Below are 14,293 nucleotides of genomic sequence, written 5' to 3'. Positions count from 1 at the left end.
CACCTCATCAAATTGGGCCAGGTGAAACAGTCATTCAGTTCAGGAGACTTGGGTTTAAAGTCCCTTCGCATTTTCAATAAAGCCCTTCTTGTGAAATGACTTTGGAGATTCATGACTGAGAAGGATCACTTTTGGCAGAAAATTGTTGCTATGAAATATGGGGGCTTGAGCACAATGGGTGGACCTCCCAGGCTAGCAGAGGGCAATATGGCGCAGGCCGCAGGGGTGAGGAAAATTAGGAAATACATTAGGAAAGGTTGGAACAACGACTTCTCCTTTATTAGATTTCTGGTGGGGGATTCAGACATTTATTTTTGGCATGATTTGTGGATTTATCTGGAGGCCCTCAGTGTCTTATTTCCAGCCATATACAACATAGCTTGTGATAAAGATGCTTGCATTAATCAGCACATTCAAGCATCATTACAAGAATTTTTATGGAATATCTCATTTCATAGAAATGCAGAAGACTGGGAACTTCACCAGCTCACTGATTTCTAGAGTCATCTTTACAAAATCGAGCTTCAAAACACTCATGACCTCCTTGTTTGGTCCTTGGACAAGAAGGAGGTCTTCACTATCAGATCCTTTTACAATAAACATTTTATCCAGGAATTAATCAACATCCGCTCCCGTTGGTCTCAATTATGGAAGACAGCTGCCCCAAAAAGGTTGCTTTTTTACCTGGAAAGCAGCTTATGGTAAGATCTTGACCTGGACAACTTGCAGAGAATGGGATTCTCCATCACCAACAGATACGCCCTTTGTATAGTTAAGGCTGAATCAGTTGACCATACCCTTCTCACTGCCCCTGGACTAGAAATCTTTGGAATGTGGTTTTGTCTCTTATCGGACAAAGGTTACCACTAGATTTTTGGGAGGGGAACTCTGGGCCTGTAGAGGGATCCAGACAATAAAGGAGAAGAGTTCTCTCTCATTCCTCTTGCAATTTTTCGATGTGCTTGGAAAGAAAGGAACAGAAGGGTCTTCAAAAATTCAATTTCAACGCATCAGTTCAGCAAAGAGCAGTGGTTTACAGCAGCTACTAGTTGGTATAGTGGACTTGTTGCCAATGAGTTCAATGCAATGTTCGATTTTTGTGACACCCTATAAGGTGATTGATTTCTTGTACTACGGTTTGGCATCCCCTTGATGCCCTTTTAATGCATACCTTTTTTTTACTGATTAAAAAAAAAAATGGTCTTTTAAACAAAGTGGCAAGTTCCATGCAAGTTTTTTCAGTCCACCGTTCCAGTCAATCTCCCAAATCCCCATCAACTATTAATGTTGACTTCATGTATATTTGAACGCTCTAGCAATAAACTGTGAATGCAATCAATGTCATCCCTTGAAAAGGTCATAAAAATGATGGTATTCAACATGGGAAGAAATTTTGTAAAGCCCCAGACCATCATAAATGCATCATGCATCATGTATTAGTGCACAAAAACATGAGAAACTGTTTAATCTTCAATTTTCCAACAGCAAAATAGTGTTTCTTCTGTATATAAATATACTTCTTTAAAAGAGTCTAGGAAGCATGGTAATGACCAGATGATATTCTATTTCTTGACTTCCAAATGGTTCTTTTGAGAAGAAAAGGGAACAGAATAATGGAGGATAATCGTGGGAATGCAGAATAAGGAGAAAACAGAAAGGCCAACACAATTACTTTCTTCCAAAACTCAAGCTAAACATCCAGAAAAATCAGAGCAATGTCCATATGAACAACCACCATGGAAATAATAACAGTAATGCATAGTCGAATCAATAAATAAAAAATTACAAAATTTTGTGAACTGTAACAATAAGGGGCTTTCTATAATACATGAAATACAGCCTTTTTCTAGAGCGAAGACTGGATTTATATGGATTGCCACAAAATAAACATACTTTCCATTCTGAAAGCAAATTTCCAGTTAAATCGAGCTCCTTTAGATCTGCAATAAAAGCATGAAGGTTTTAATAGAAATGAAAAGTGTAAATCCATCAAATAATCTAGTAAGAAGATACTTGACTACAACTGGCACAGTTAGGCGATCAGGTTTGTATGGAAGATGCCTCATTCTCCCTTCAGTATATTCTCCTTTTCTAATATAACTTTTTGTTTATTAAAAACTTAAAAATTTTAAAAAAGGCCATACCCCTTCCTCATACTTATCAACCTCATTAATCACCAAAACAACATCCAGAATTTGCCTACCATCGGTTCCGATGCGCATGGTTTGTGCAAGTCTTCAGAAAAAACTAATGCTCATATTTTTCTGTATTGTTGAAGTGCAAGGTTGTTATGGTCTAAGCTGCTTACATTTTTTGGTAGTCATGGGTTTCACCAGCCATGGATTATTTTTTTTTAATACCAAATTGTACGGGATTTGGCCGGAATAATAAGGGAAAGGTTTTGCGGCATGGTGCTTGTTTTTTTATTGTTTGGGTGTTGCAGGCAAGGAGAAATTATAATACTTTTTCAGGATCTATTTACACCTTTAGCTTTATTTTTGGATCAGCCACCCTCTTAGTCTACTTGAGTTTCTTATTCAGGTGCTATTGGGAGAATTTCAGTGAATAATTCAAACAATATTGGAAGAATACAACTTCATAATTTTGTTCTTTATCTTGAAGGATACCTTGTTGATGGGGATCAACATACACCTCGGGTATCTTTTGCGGATATTGTGACACATGGACGACCACCCGCAGTCCACCATTGGATGTGAACTTTATTTGCAGCAATTGAAACTTCTCTTGGAAGCTAGCTTGGAAAGAGGATGACAATTTGCAAGTCAAAGAGTCTTGTTTTAAGAAGCATTTATTTCATTTTAAGTTCCTAGACTCCACTATCATAATTATTCTAGTTCCTAGGCATCTGTTTCCTATGAGAAATTATTTCCTAGGAACCTCATTACCTATGTTTTAAATGTTTTATTTTTCTTTTGTATTTTCTTTAATCTCTTAAGAAGCCATATGCAAGTCATGTGCATGCTCATGTAAGACTATAAATATGCCATCACTTGTATTGTAAAAGGCATCTTTGCATTATCAATTAAAAAGGAAGCCTTTTCTTAAACTTGTGAATCTAGTTCTTCTCATTGTGAGTGAGTAGTGTGAGGCTACATTCCGTCTCCCCGGAGATTGGGTGGTGAGAGACCACGACAACATCAACGTCATCATCAACACTACACGCCCACTCGTCTTTCATAGCTCACAGCCACAACCTTCCTCACTCCTAAGGATCAACAAGCTTGTTCGTGGTACGATCGAGTACTCATGTGTCTTGGTGTTTGTCATCCCAAACCTTTTGGTAAGCTTGTTTCAATTCTTTGTTTGTGACGAACTAAAACAGCCCCTAAAAGTACCTCGTAAGCCTTGAAACACTACCCAAATCCTTGATTGAAAAACCATGTTCATTCTCTTTGAATCTTCCTAGATTTTCAACATGAACATGCTTGCTAGTATCGTGCTTAGGGATATTTGATTTGTACACTAGGCCTTGGAGTTTTTTCCCGTTTTATTATTAAATTAAAATAAAATATTAAATAATACTTCATTTGGAAAAAAATTTCCCAAATTAATACTCACGTAATCTCGCAGCTTGTGCTGCAAGATTTGCTTCAATGTTTCCCCTCTGACTTTCTTATCAAATTAAATCTTGCAGGATCTTCCTGCGAGTTTTGCCAGACATATATATATATAATTATAAGTAAAAATGCATTAAACCCAATTAAAGAAACAAAATATTTTTTACCTTCTTAAAAAAAGACAAGTATTTTTAGAAATAAACTCTATTTAATAAAAAAATAAACTCTATTTAATAAAAAAAAATGTAAACAAAAATATTATTACCTTCTAATAAAAGAACTTGCTTTCATTTAATTGTCAATTTTTCGTCTTAACTATTTTTGATTTTCTATTTGGGATTTGTACATTTCAACTATTAATATGTTAATTTCATTGTCATTGTCATTTTGTAGCAGTTAAATTTTGAAAATAACTGCAATACAAAATAATTATAATTAAAATCCATTTTAAATGAAAGTTGATTTTTTAAAAGTTGAATTAATTAAAATCCATTTTAGTCATATTTTTTCCCAAATAAAGTATTATTTAATATTTTATTTTAATTTAATAATAAAACAGGAAAAAGCTCAACTTTTAAAAAATTTATTTGAATTCAGCAAGACTAGACCTAAAAAAATCCATTTTATTCAAAAAAATAAGTGCAAAAAATTTATAAATGTTAAATAAAATGCAAGCTACCCTAACCAATGAATGTTTAGTTGAGAATCTCATATATATATAGCTAAGATATAATTTGTACCATTTTTCACATTTTTTTTATAATTTTAGTCATATTTTTTAATAGCTATTTGATTAAAAAAATCATCAATTTAACTAGGTTTTTAATTTATTTTAGTTTTCAAAATACTAACAAAAAAAATTTGCTAATTTTTAATTTTTTCTTCTTATTTCTAATTTTTCAGTTATTGTTCCTAGTTTTTAGTTTCATAATTCTTGACAATAATACCAAACAAATTGAAGATTTTTCATTGTTATAACAATATTTTAATATGTAAAATTGGTTTCTAGAAATTAATTTATTCATTTTATATAGAAATTTTAATGAAAATTAAAATAAAACGACCATGTGAATTTAAAAATATAATTCAAATAAACATATTTGCAAAATTTTAAAGAATTTTAAAAATAATAAAAAATATTTTGTTTACTATTTTTCAATTGTCTGCAAGATTATTTTTGTAGCAGTTAAATTTTGAAAATAACTGCAATACAAAATAATTATAATTAATATCTGTTTTTATTATAATATATTATGATTTTTATTTTCTTAACCATATTTCCTAATTTTTATTTAGTCCAAATTAAAGACAAAAACTAACATACATTCAATTATGTGTTTTTGTTTACTAGTTAGGGATACATGTGTTGTCCATGGAATAGATTTTATGCATTAGAAGCAATAATACATAGATTATAGTAATAATTTATTATCTATAGTTAATTAACTTTTTTTAGTATGAAAGATCATAATATTACAAATTAATGGATTTCAAAATTAACTCAAGTGAATATAAAACTCAAATGACATTGAGATGAATAAAATAACTTTTATTTAACTAAATAGTGAAAGATTAAGAAAATTGGAGTATTAATCAAAAGAACTTGATATTTACAAACATTTTTAAAAAAATTTAGAAGATATTAATAGATATTTAATTAAATAAAATATATATATATATAAGAATGAATGCTGAGCACAACTGCCTACGCAACTACCCGTATAGTAAAAAAAATATTTTTTATTATTTTTAAAATTTTACAAATATGTTTATTTGAATTTAAATTCACATGGTCATTTTATTTTAATTTCCATTAAAATTTCTATTTAAAAAATTATATTGTTTGGGTTTGTGTCTCTTAATATTTGTATTTTTTATATTTTTGGTTTGATTTGAGAGGATTTGGCATTTCTTTTTACGATGTTTACTTTCACATCATACAAATCTTCTACATATTTATTTGATCTTGTAGATGGTCGTGATGAAGCATTCTCTCTTTTGTAGAGGATTGGAAGAAACTTTATACTACGTTTATGTTATGATTTTTTAAAAATGTTTTGAGCATAAAATCTCCTTTTTATTTTGTTAAGTTTTAAATGATAACTAATTATGGAGAGCACATGGTAGCCTTGTGCTTGACTTTTGACTTTAATCCTTTACCCTAGATGTGTTCAGTTTTATTTTGTTTTCCTTTTTTGTTTGTTTGCAATAATTAATTCAAATTTATCAATCATAATCACATAGCTCATCTTCCATGAAATTTTTTAAGCAATGATGATTAAATTCCAACAGTATGTGAGGCTAATTTTTTAGTAGCTAGAATGACCGTTCTTGTTAAAAAATAATTCAAAAAAGACAACTCAATACTCAAAAAAAAAACAATTTGAAGGAAACTCAAATGTCAAATTTCAAAGAAATTGGGTTTAACATTGTCAATTTGTATCCATGATTCAATGAAGAGAATTATAGCTCCAAGTGCTTTGAGAAAACATAACACAATTTATGAGGTAATTTAGAATTGAATTAGAAGTTAAAATAATTCGAGTAACATTTATTAGAACTTTTAGTCCTCTACAATTGGATTTTTTTCCGTAATGAAATTCAAACTGAAAATCAATGACAATGAAATTAACATATTAATAGTTGAAATGTACAAATTCCAAATAGAAAATCAAAAATAGTTAAGACAAAAAATTCACAATTAAATGAAAGCAAGTTCTTTTATTAGAAGGTAATAATATTTTTGCTTACATTTTTTTATTAAATAGAGTTTATTTTTTATTAAATAGAGTTTATTTCTAAAAATACTTGTCTTTTTTTTAGAAGGTAAAAAATATTTTGCTTCTTTAATTGGGTTTAATGCATTTTTAATTTTATATATATATATATATATGTCTGGAAAATCTCGCAGGAAGATCGTGCAAGATTTAATTGGATAAGAAAGTAAAAGGGGAAACATTGAAGCAAATCTCGCAGCACTAAGCTGCGAGATTACGTGAGCATTAATTTGGAAAATTTTTTCCCAAATGAAGTACTATTTAATATTTTATTTTAATTTAATAATAAAACGGGAAAAAACTCTAGGACTTGTGATCTAAGACTTATAATATAACATCTTTTAAAGTGAACTTGATTACTTGAATGAAATGATCAACTAAGGGATTTTAAACAAAATCATATACGTTTTCAAAATCTCAACAACTTGTGATCATTAGAATATGTTTGTGATGTTCATGCTTGGTTAACTCAATTCTTCTCATAGATTGTGATATTGTGTGTGTGCTACAAAGAGGGTCAACCGTAGGACTACGGGTACTTAGAACCGTCCTACATCACTTGTCTTCCATCGTAGATCTTTTCTCTCTCTTAATAAATATTCTTCATCAATAAAAAAAAAATTCTGAACAGGACCAACAAGGCACTCGGAGAACTATAAATAGTGCCAAAAGTGCCAACCAAAAGCTCATTCAACCTATCAGCAAGAACATTACAATGATTTTGTACAAATAGTGGCCAAACTAATGGGCATAGAATCCTTTGCATTGATAGAAATCATAGAATGGTCATTCTTACACACGGGTGATAAAAGTAGAATTTTCATGCTCTTTCCAGTAAACCTATTAACAAAAAAACTCCTCAGAGGCTTTCAAGAAATCAACTTTCACCACAGCCCAACACCTTTGGGGAAAAAAAAAATCCAATATTTAAACCATCTAATGCCAAAGCTTTCTCCCTCCATCCATCCCAAACACCATCTTGCAAATTTCCTCTTGAAATAGCCTCTCCAACCAAAACACCTTAATCCTCGAAGATAGTATGCCAATACAAACCCTCAATCATCAGCTCTATAAAACCTCCTCAGAATAAAGTATTTTAGAGAACCCAGTAATCTCTTCAACTATTTGATAATCACATGAGGATCCCTAACATTCTCCCAGCCCTAGCTTCCAACTCTTTAATCACTCTTTTCCACTTCTTACCATTAGTAACCCCATGAAAAAATTATAATTAAAATCCCCTCCCTTAGCCCTATCAATCATAACCTTATGCCTCCAACACCTATCCTCATTTAAAAGCAACTCCTCAATCTCATTTTTAAAAGCAACTCTGCGACTCTCTTAGTGACCATATCCCTGGCTAAGTACCAAAATCCCATCCTATAGATAGACTTGAGCTCCAACAACATATTAGCCCCTAATCTAGCATCCTCAAACACCTCCACATATCACATTTTCAAAGCTTGCATAATATGCTTCACCTCTTCATAAATCTAAAGCCCTCACATCCCTTTACAAAACAACCTCTCCAACTCTCCTCAAATCTAGAAATAACGTCATATGGAAGGTCAAGAAAAGCATCCTCCCATTCACGACAGAAAATATATCCAGACAGATCGACACTCAACACCAAAAAAATCCCTGCCTTCACCCCCCCCCCCCCCCCAAAAAAAAAAAAAACCAAAAAAAGAACCAAAAGAAATAAAATAAAAACAAAACAACGCATTACTTAATGAGCTATCCCTCAAGTCACAACGCCTAATTTATATTTATCAAAATCTTTCACACAGGAAATTATTCTAAAACCACCTTGTTTTGAAACATGAAAACTAACAACATTCAAATCCCCCACTCACCACCCATTCCCCCCACCCCCCCCCCCCCCCCCCCTCTTTTTTTCCCCCAAAAACACCCAATAAGAGGACCACAGACCAGGACAAGAAGACCCATAAATTGAAGAAAGCCACTATTGACCTCTCCCCAAAGCTCAAAACAAATTGAGCGCAAATGCCCACAGAACCCCAAAAGGGAAGACATTAATGCAAATTCCAAAACTCCCAACCAAGACACCACTCTACCAATTCATGCTTAGTTTTTTGCAACATGACCCAATTTGAGTGGAAATTATTTTTTTCTCGCATCTCCTAAAAGCATCCTTCCCCTCCCCCAATCCTTTCTCTTGGAGCCAAAACATTTGGAAGGTCAAAGTTCTCCTTGATTCAAATCTTCATCTGGATTGTGTCGTTGAATAAACTTAATACGCATGACATGTATCAAATAAGGAGGCCCTACATAGATTTCAGCTCCAACATGTGCTTGATGAGGGGTGAGTCCAATGGAATGAACACCCACATGTTACTTCACTGTAAGGTTGCATCGTAATTCCTACCTTTGGAATGCTCTCTTTTCCTATATAGGAGAAGCATGGGTGGAGTCTTGTAATGTGAAAGATCTCTTGTTAGTGAACTACAAGGGTTTTGGCTCAAGAAGAAATGGATGCTAAATGGAACAGGGCAGCCTCTGCAACTATTTGGACTCTTAGGCTCACGAGGAATGTGAGATGAGAACTTTTAGGGGATGCTCTTTCACCCCACATACATTGTAGGACAGAGTGGCATTCTTGGCATTTTGTTGGGTCCATTCTCTTGTTTCATTTTGGGATCGCGGTCTTCAAAGGGATTGGAGGGCAGCCCTTGTGTAATCTTTTCGATCTTTGATCATTGTTCATTGTTTTATGTGGACACCTTGTCCTCAAGATTCTTGTACTTCAATAAGGTTGTTAATATATTTTTCTCTTATCAGAAAAAATAAAATAAAATAAAATATGACCACGTTGAAAGACGCCATCATCAAGATAATGTCCCTAAGCATCATATGCGTCCTAAAATCCCCCTAAATCTCAAACATTTCAGCTAAATATCCTCATCAAGACTCCTTACCCATATCTTTTTCCCCATCACAATTGATATATGACACTAACTTTATAAAAGGAGAATCATCCTAAATGGCCAAACATCCCCAAAATCTCCAACATTCTCATCAAAACTCCTTTTTACTCCTTACCCCTATCTTTCTATCCCTAAAAATAGATGGCACAAACTTTTGCAACTCTTTTCTAGCTTCTTCTTCTTATGAACTTACTGTACATTTTGTTAAAGAAATGGAATGGAATCAAACGTCACTTGATTTTCGCATGTTCTTTATTCAATTTTTTATTCCATTCCATTCCACAAACCAAGTGTCACGACAATTGCTAAGGGAAATCATAGTTTTGAAAACCAACTAGACCATTCGGTTCAACCTGTTCAATCAAAACTAGCCACCAGAGCAGTTCAGATCACCTATAAAAACTGTAAATAAAGCAAACCAGAATGGGCTGAAGTGACCTGCCTTGGACCAACAGAAAACAGTCTAAACTGGTCAACAGTTCAACCCATTTTTCACCAAGTAGAAAACATAGAACAGAAACCCAACCCCTTCCCCCACTGGCTCCAAAAGATCAACCTTTTTCCCATCGTTACAAAGCAGGTATAACCCTGTCCCTAACCTATTCATCTCTTTGACAGTCCCTTCAATATCAACAGAAAATATTAAACACCAGGGGCGACTGAACTCCTCAACTTGGAACGAACAAGCGCACCTTCCTCTCTCATATTTCCATCTTTATGCCCTTCTCCATATCTTTTCTAGTTTAACTAAAAGCCTTAATTTGCTAGCCTTTTTAAATTTTGGCGACAGAAAGCGCTCTCTCTCCCCCTCTCTTATTCTTCTTTTTTTAATTTGTAAACATATAATATTAGGGTGAATGATGGATGAATGGGACTTTGGGGAATGATTTTGTTAATAACAGGGCAAACACCTATAATGAACAAGTATATCTAACCAATAATCAAATTAATCGCAAATGTTCTCATGCATATCTATTTTAATAGCCAGGCACATTCTTTAGGGAAATTATGGTTTAAGGAGGTGTTCTACATATCTTTTCCTTTCATTTCATATCAGATATTACTGTATCTAAGGAGAAGCCTTTTGAAGGAAGTGTGAATGGAATCAATAAAAAAAAATTATAAACAATGAAATTTATTAGGAAAAGGAAAAATAATAATTACAACAAAAGGAAAAAATAAAAAAAATACAACTTGGAGAACAAGGCATCCTCCAACAACTCAAAGTGAAAAACTAAAATAATGGAAAAGAAACTACAAACTACAATTAGTGAAGAACCCCAGTGCATCACAGCAAACCAATCTCTCTGCACACCCTACACAAACCACATAGAGCATTGAAGTAACTCAAGAAAACCAGTGTCCAAAACCAAATTATGTTATGTAATAGTACACTTAAAATTCTGGCATTTCCCTCCAACCAAATACACCAAATAAACTGTACACCTCCACAAAGCTTTCCTCTCCTTTCCCTTCCTGAAACGTCTAAAATTACCAACACAAAAATCAGCCAAAGACCGAGTAATTTCTCACCAAGAAGTCCATAAAAGTTATTCAACAAATTCAAAGACAAAGGATAACGTAAGAACAAGCATGAACCAGTCACTCCCTTCCTAAAGCAAGGACAGAAATATCCAATGATAGTCCCTCGGCCTCCTCTATTGGGAATCATAATCCAAGTAAATGCCTCTCTTTTTATGGAACTTTAGCTTTCCAAATAAAAGAGTAAAAGAAGAAAGGATTAGGATTAGGAGCATGAATCAACTGAAGAAAAAAAGATTCACAAGAATAATCTCGGAAGAATCTTTTACCCAAATTCTTCTATCTCACCTCAACTAACTATAAAAAAAAAATTAAGCACATTCAATAAGTCATAAAATGAGTCATCTATCTCCAATTTATTTCATTTCTTTCTTTTTCATTGGAGGCACATTGGGCCTAGTCTACATAGTAGGACGTAGCCTGTCTGCCATCCCTTACCCCTTACCACCCCTTTCCAAGGCTAGAACCTGCAATCTACAACATGGAAGTCCCAAGCTCTAACCATTGGACATCCACTAGTGAAAACTTTCATTTATTTTACTGGCATACCCAAATTCCCACAATACCATCAGAAGAATTGACTCAACCATAGAACTTTCCCAACAATCTATAGAAGGGTTAACATATTAAAGGAATTACTTACACCAACCCAAAGAAAAAGAATGGTATCAAGGGCAACTATAAATGTGAGATAGACAAATCCTTATGCCCCAACCTCCTATCTGAATCAATCTAATCAACACATATGTTAGAATAGTATAATAAAGGATCCCCTTGACAAACACACCTAAAGGCTTCAAACCAAGACCTAGCCTCACCATTCACCATACAACAACAACAACAACAAACCAAACCTTAAGTCCTACTAGGTAGGGTCGGCTACATGAATCCTTTTTCTGCTAATTCACACAATTGAGAGCATTTTCCTCAGCCAGCTTAAGAGTTAATGAACCCTTCCTCACTATCTCATTCCATGTTATTTTAGGTCTATCCCTACCCCTTCTACTCCCAGTACGAATAACTAGCTCATTAGTTGGTCTTTTTTTAGATGCCCAAACAATCTAAGTTGCACCTCACTTATCTTATCTTCACAGTGCTATGCCTAATTGCAACTATGTTCATTTCTTAATTTATCCTTTAATGTTATACCACAAAATCTATCTTTCTTTTTTTTTTTTTATAGAAAAAGAAATTCATTAGATAAAGATAGAATTTGCAAGCTGGAGAGTGGACATCTCCTTAACAAAGTTTAATAATCCTCAGGAAAACCAAGAAGAAAATTACAAAAATAAACCATGAAAAAAACTCAAGACGCCCTCAGAAGAGACTTCCAATCGCGCTGAACTACTGAAACACACATTCCCTTGGAATTTCCAAAGCCCATACACCATAAAGAAGCCATAAAAAGAATCTTTTCCCACACCAACTAATATGGTAACGTCTTCTTTGCAAGTATAGGCGTATTACATTCCTTCCACAAACCCCAAAGCACTGCAAATATAGCATAATTCCATAATACAATTCCTTCCTTCTTCCTCCCAAACCCCACAAAAGAAATTTCCAAGAACTCCTCCACTGTTCTAGGAAAAACTCAACTTTCTTTGAAGTAATTGTATAACTTCCTCCAAACCTTCCATGCATAATCGCAGTGCAGGAAAAGGAGTGAAACAGACTCTGAACAATTAAATCACAGCATAGAAATATGAGGAAGGAGAGCCTTTAAATGTCTCCTCATCTGCAACAAGTCATTAGTATTTATCCTTGTTGAATAATTGGGTACAATGGAAGACCTAAAACTCAATGATAGGTCTCTCCCTCTATTTATAATATATGCCAAGTACAACAGGAATGACCATAATACCCTTACTAACTCAACACTTATTACTAACAAAACTCTTAACACATAATAATAATGCTAAATGACTGAATAACCATTGACACTCCCCCTTAAGCTAAAGCATATATATCATATGCTTCTAGTTTGTTACAAATGAATTTCACACGAGCACGTCCCAAGGCTGTAGCGAACAAAAAAGCAAGCTGGAACTCAGACTTCGCATGAGTGGTTGTAATGAGTTTGTACAAGTTTCTCTTGAATAACGTGGCATTCAACTTCAATGTGCTTTGTCCGGTCTTGGAATACAAGGTTGGATGCAATATGAATAGCAGCTCGATTATCACATATCAACTCCATAGGCCAAGAATGTGGAAAACCTAGTTCATTCAACATGTTTTTTAGCCAAACAAGTTCACATGTAGTGTGCACCATAGCCCTATACTTTGACTCAGCACTCGACTTGGCCACCACAGTTTCTTTCTTACTTTTCCAAGACACCAAATTACCACCAACAAAGATACAAGACCCGGTTGTGGATCTTCGATCGAAAGGTGACCCGACACAATCTGCATCTATATATTTTTTCTGAATATGGGTGTGACCCTGAACCTGATATAAGAGACCTCTCCCTAGTGGACCTTTGAGATATCTTAGGATGCGAATTACTACATCCAAGTGACTTGTTCTCGGAAAATTGAGAAACTGACTCAAAAGACTTGTTGCAAAGGATATATCTGGTCGAGCGACTGTGAGATAATTCAACTTTCCAACAAGTCTCTAGTGCAGACCTAGGTTAGGCAACAAATCACCCATATCTAACATTAACTTACTATTGGGATCCAAGGGTGCATCAACGGGTTCGGATCCCAACAGCCCCATCTCATCAAAAAATCAAGAACATACTTCCTCTATGAGAAGATAGTTCCCATACGACATCTCGAAACTTCTATACCCAAGAAGTACTTCAATGGTCCCAAGTCTTTGGTCTAAAACTTACTCTGTAGAAAATTCTTTAGGTCCTGGATGTCATGATCATCATCACCAGTTATCACAATGTCATCCACATATACAAGCAGCAAAATCCTGCACAATGGAGTACAACGATAAATACAGAGTGATCTATTGCACACCGATGGAGACCAAACTCAAGTACTACAGCACTAAAATAGCCAAACCATGCTCTTGGAGATTGTTTTAATCCATACAATGATTTCCTAAGCCAACATACTAAGCCTGACTCCACCTAAGCAACGAACCCAAGCGGTTGCTCCATATATACGTCCTCATGAAAAGCACCATTTAGGAAAGTATTCTTCACATCTAACTGATGTAGAGGCCAATGACAAGTGGTGGCCAAAGAAATGAACAAACATACTGAGGCAAATACCCTTCATCAATCAAAGTTGTCTTTTGGTTAGACTTCTGCTTAATATAACTATCTAATCCTTGCCCGATATCAAAGGACAATAAAGAACTCTCTTCTTATGCAAGCTGAGGTATATAAGATTGCTTCTTACAAAGTAATAACTCTTCCTATTTTTCGTCAAAACCCAAATCTACAACAAGTTCTTCCCAATTATCTTCTCCTCCCATATCTAACTCCCTTCTCAA

General features: G+C 34.1%; 1 protein-coding gene across 2 annotated transcripts in view; it reads right to left on the bottom strand.

Moving 5' to 3' along the window:
* The window catches only part of LOC131162389 (tubulin-folding cofactor E), a 75,432-nt gene that overhangs the window by 35,337 nt on the left and 25,802 nt on the right, over positions 1 to 14,293 (bottom strand). For both annotated transcript variants that reach the window (XM_058118823.1, XM_058118824.1), the window contains one exon: positions 1,894 to 1,940. In XM_058118823.1, coding sequence (XP_057974806.1) covers positions 1,894 to 1,940 — 47 coding nt within the window. The remainder of the gene's footprint in view (positions 1 to 1,893; positions 1,941 to 14,293) is intronic.

Source organism: Malania oleifera, chromosome 8 (assembly GCF_029873635.1).
Source record: "Malania oleifera isolate guangnan ecotype guangnan chromosome 8, ASM2987363v1, whole genome shotgun sequence".
NCBI classification, from domain to species: Eukaryota; Viridiplantae; Streptophyta; class Magnoliopsida; order Santalales; family Ximeniaceae; genus Malania; species Malania oleifera.
The sequence above is the reverse complement of the archived record's forward strand: the minus strand, read 5'-3'. Positions and strand labels throughout refer to the sequence as shown.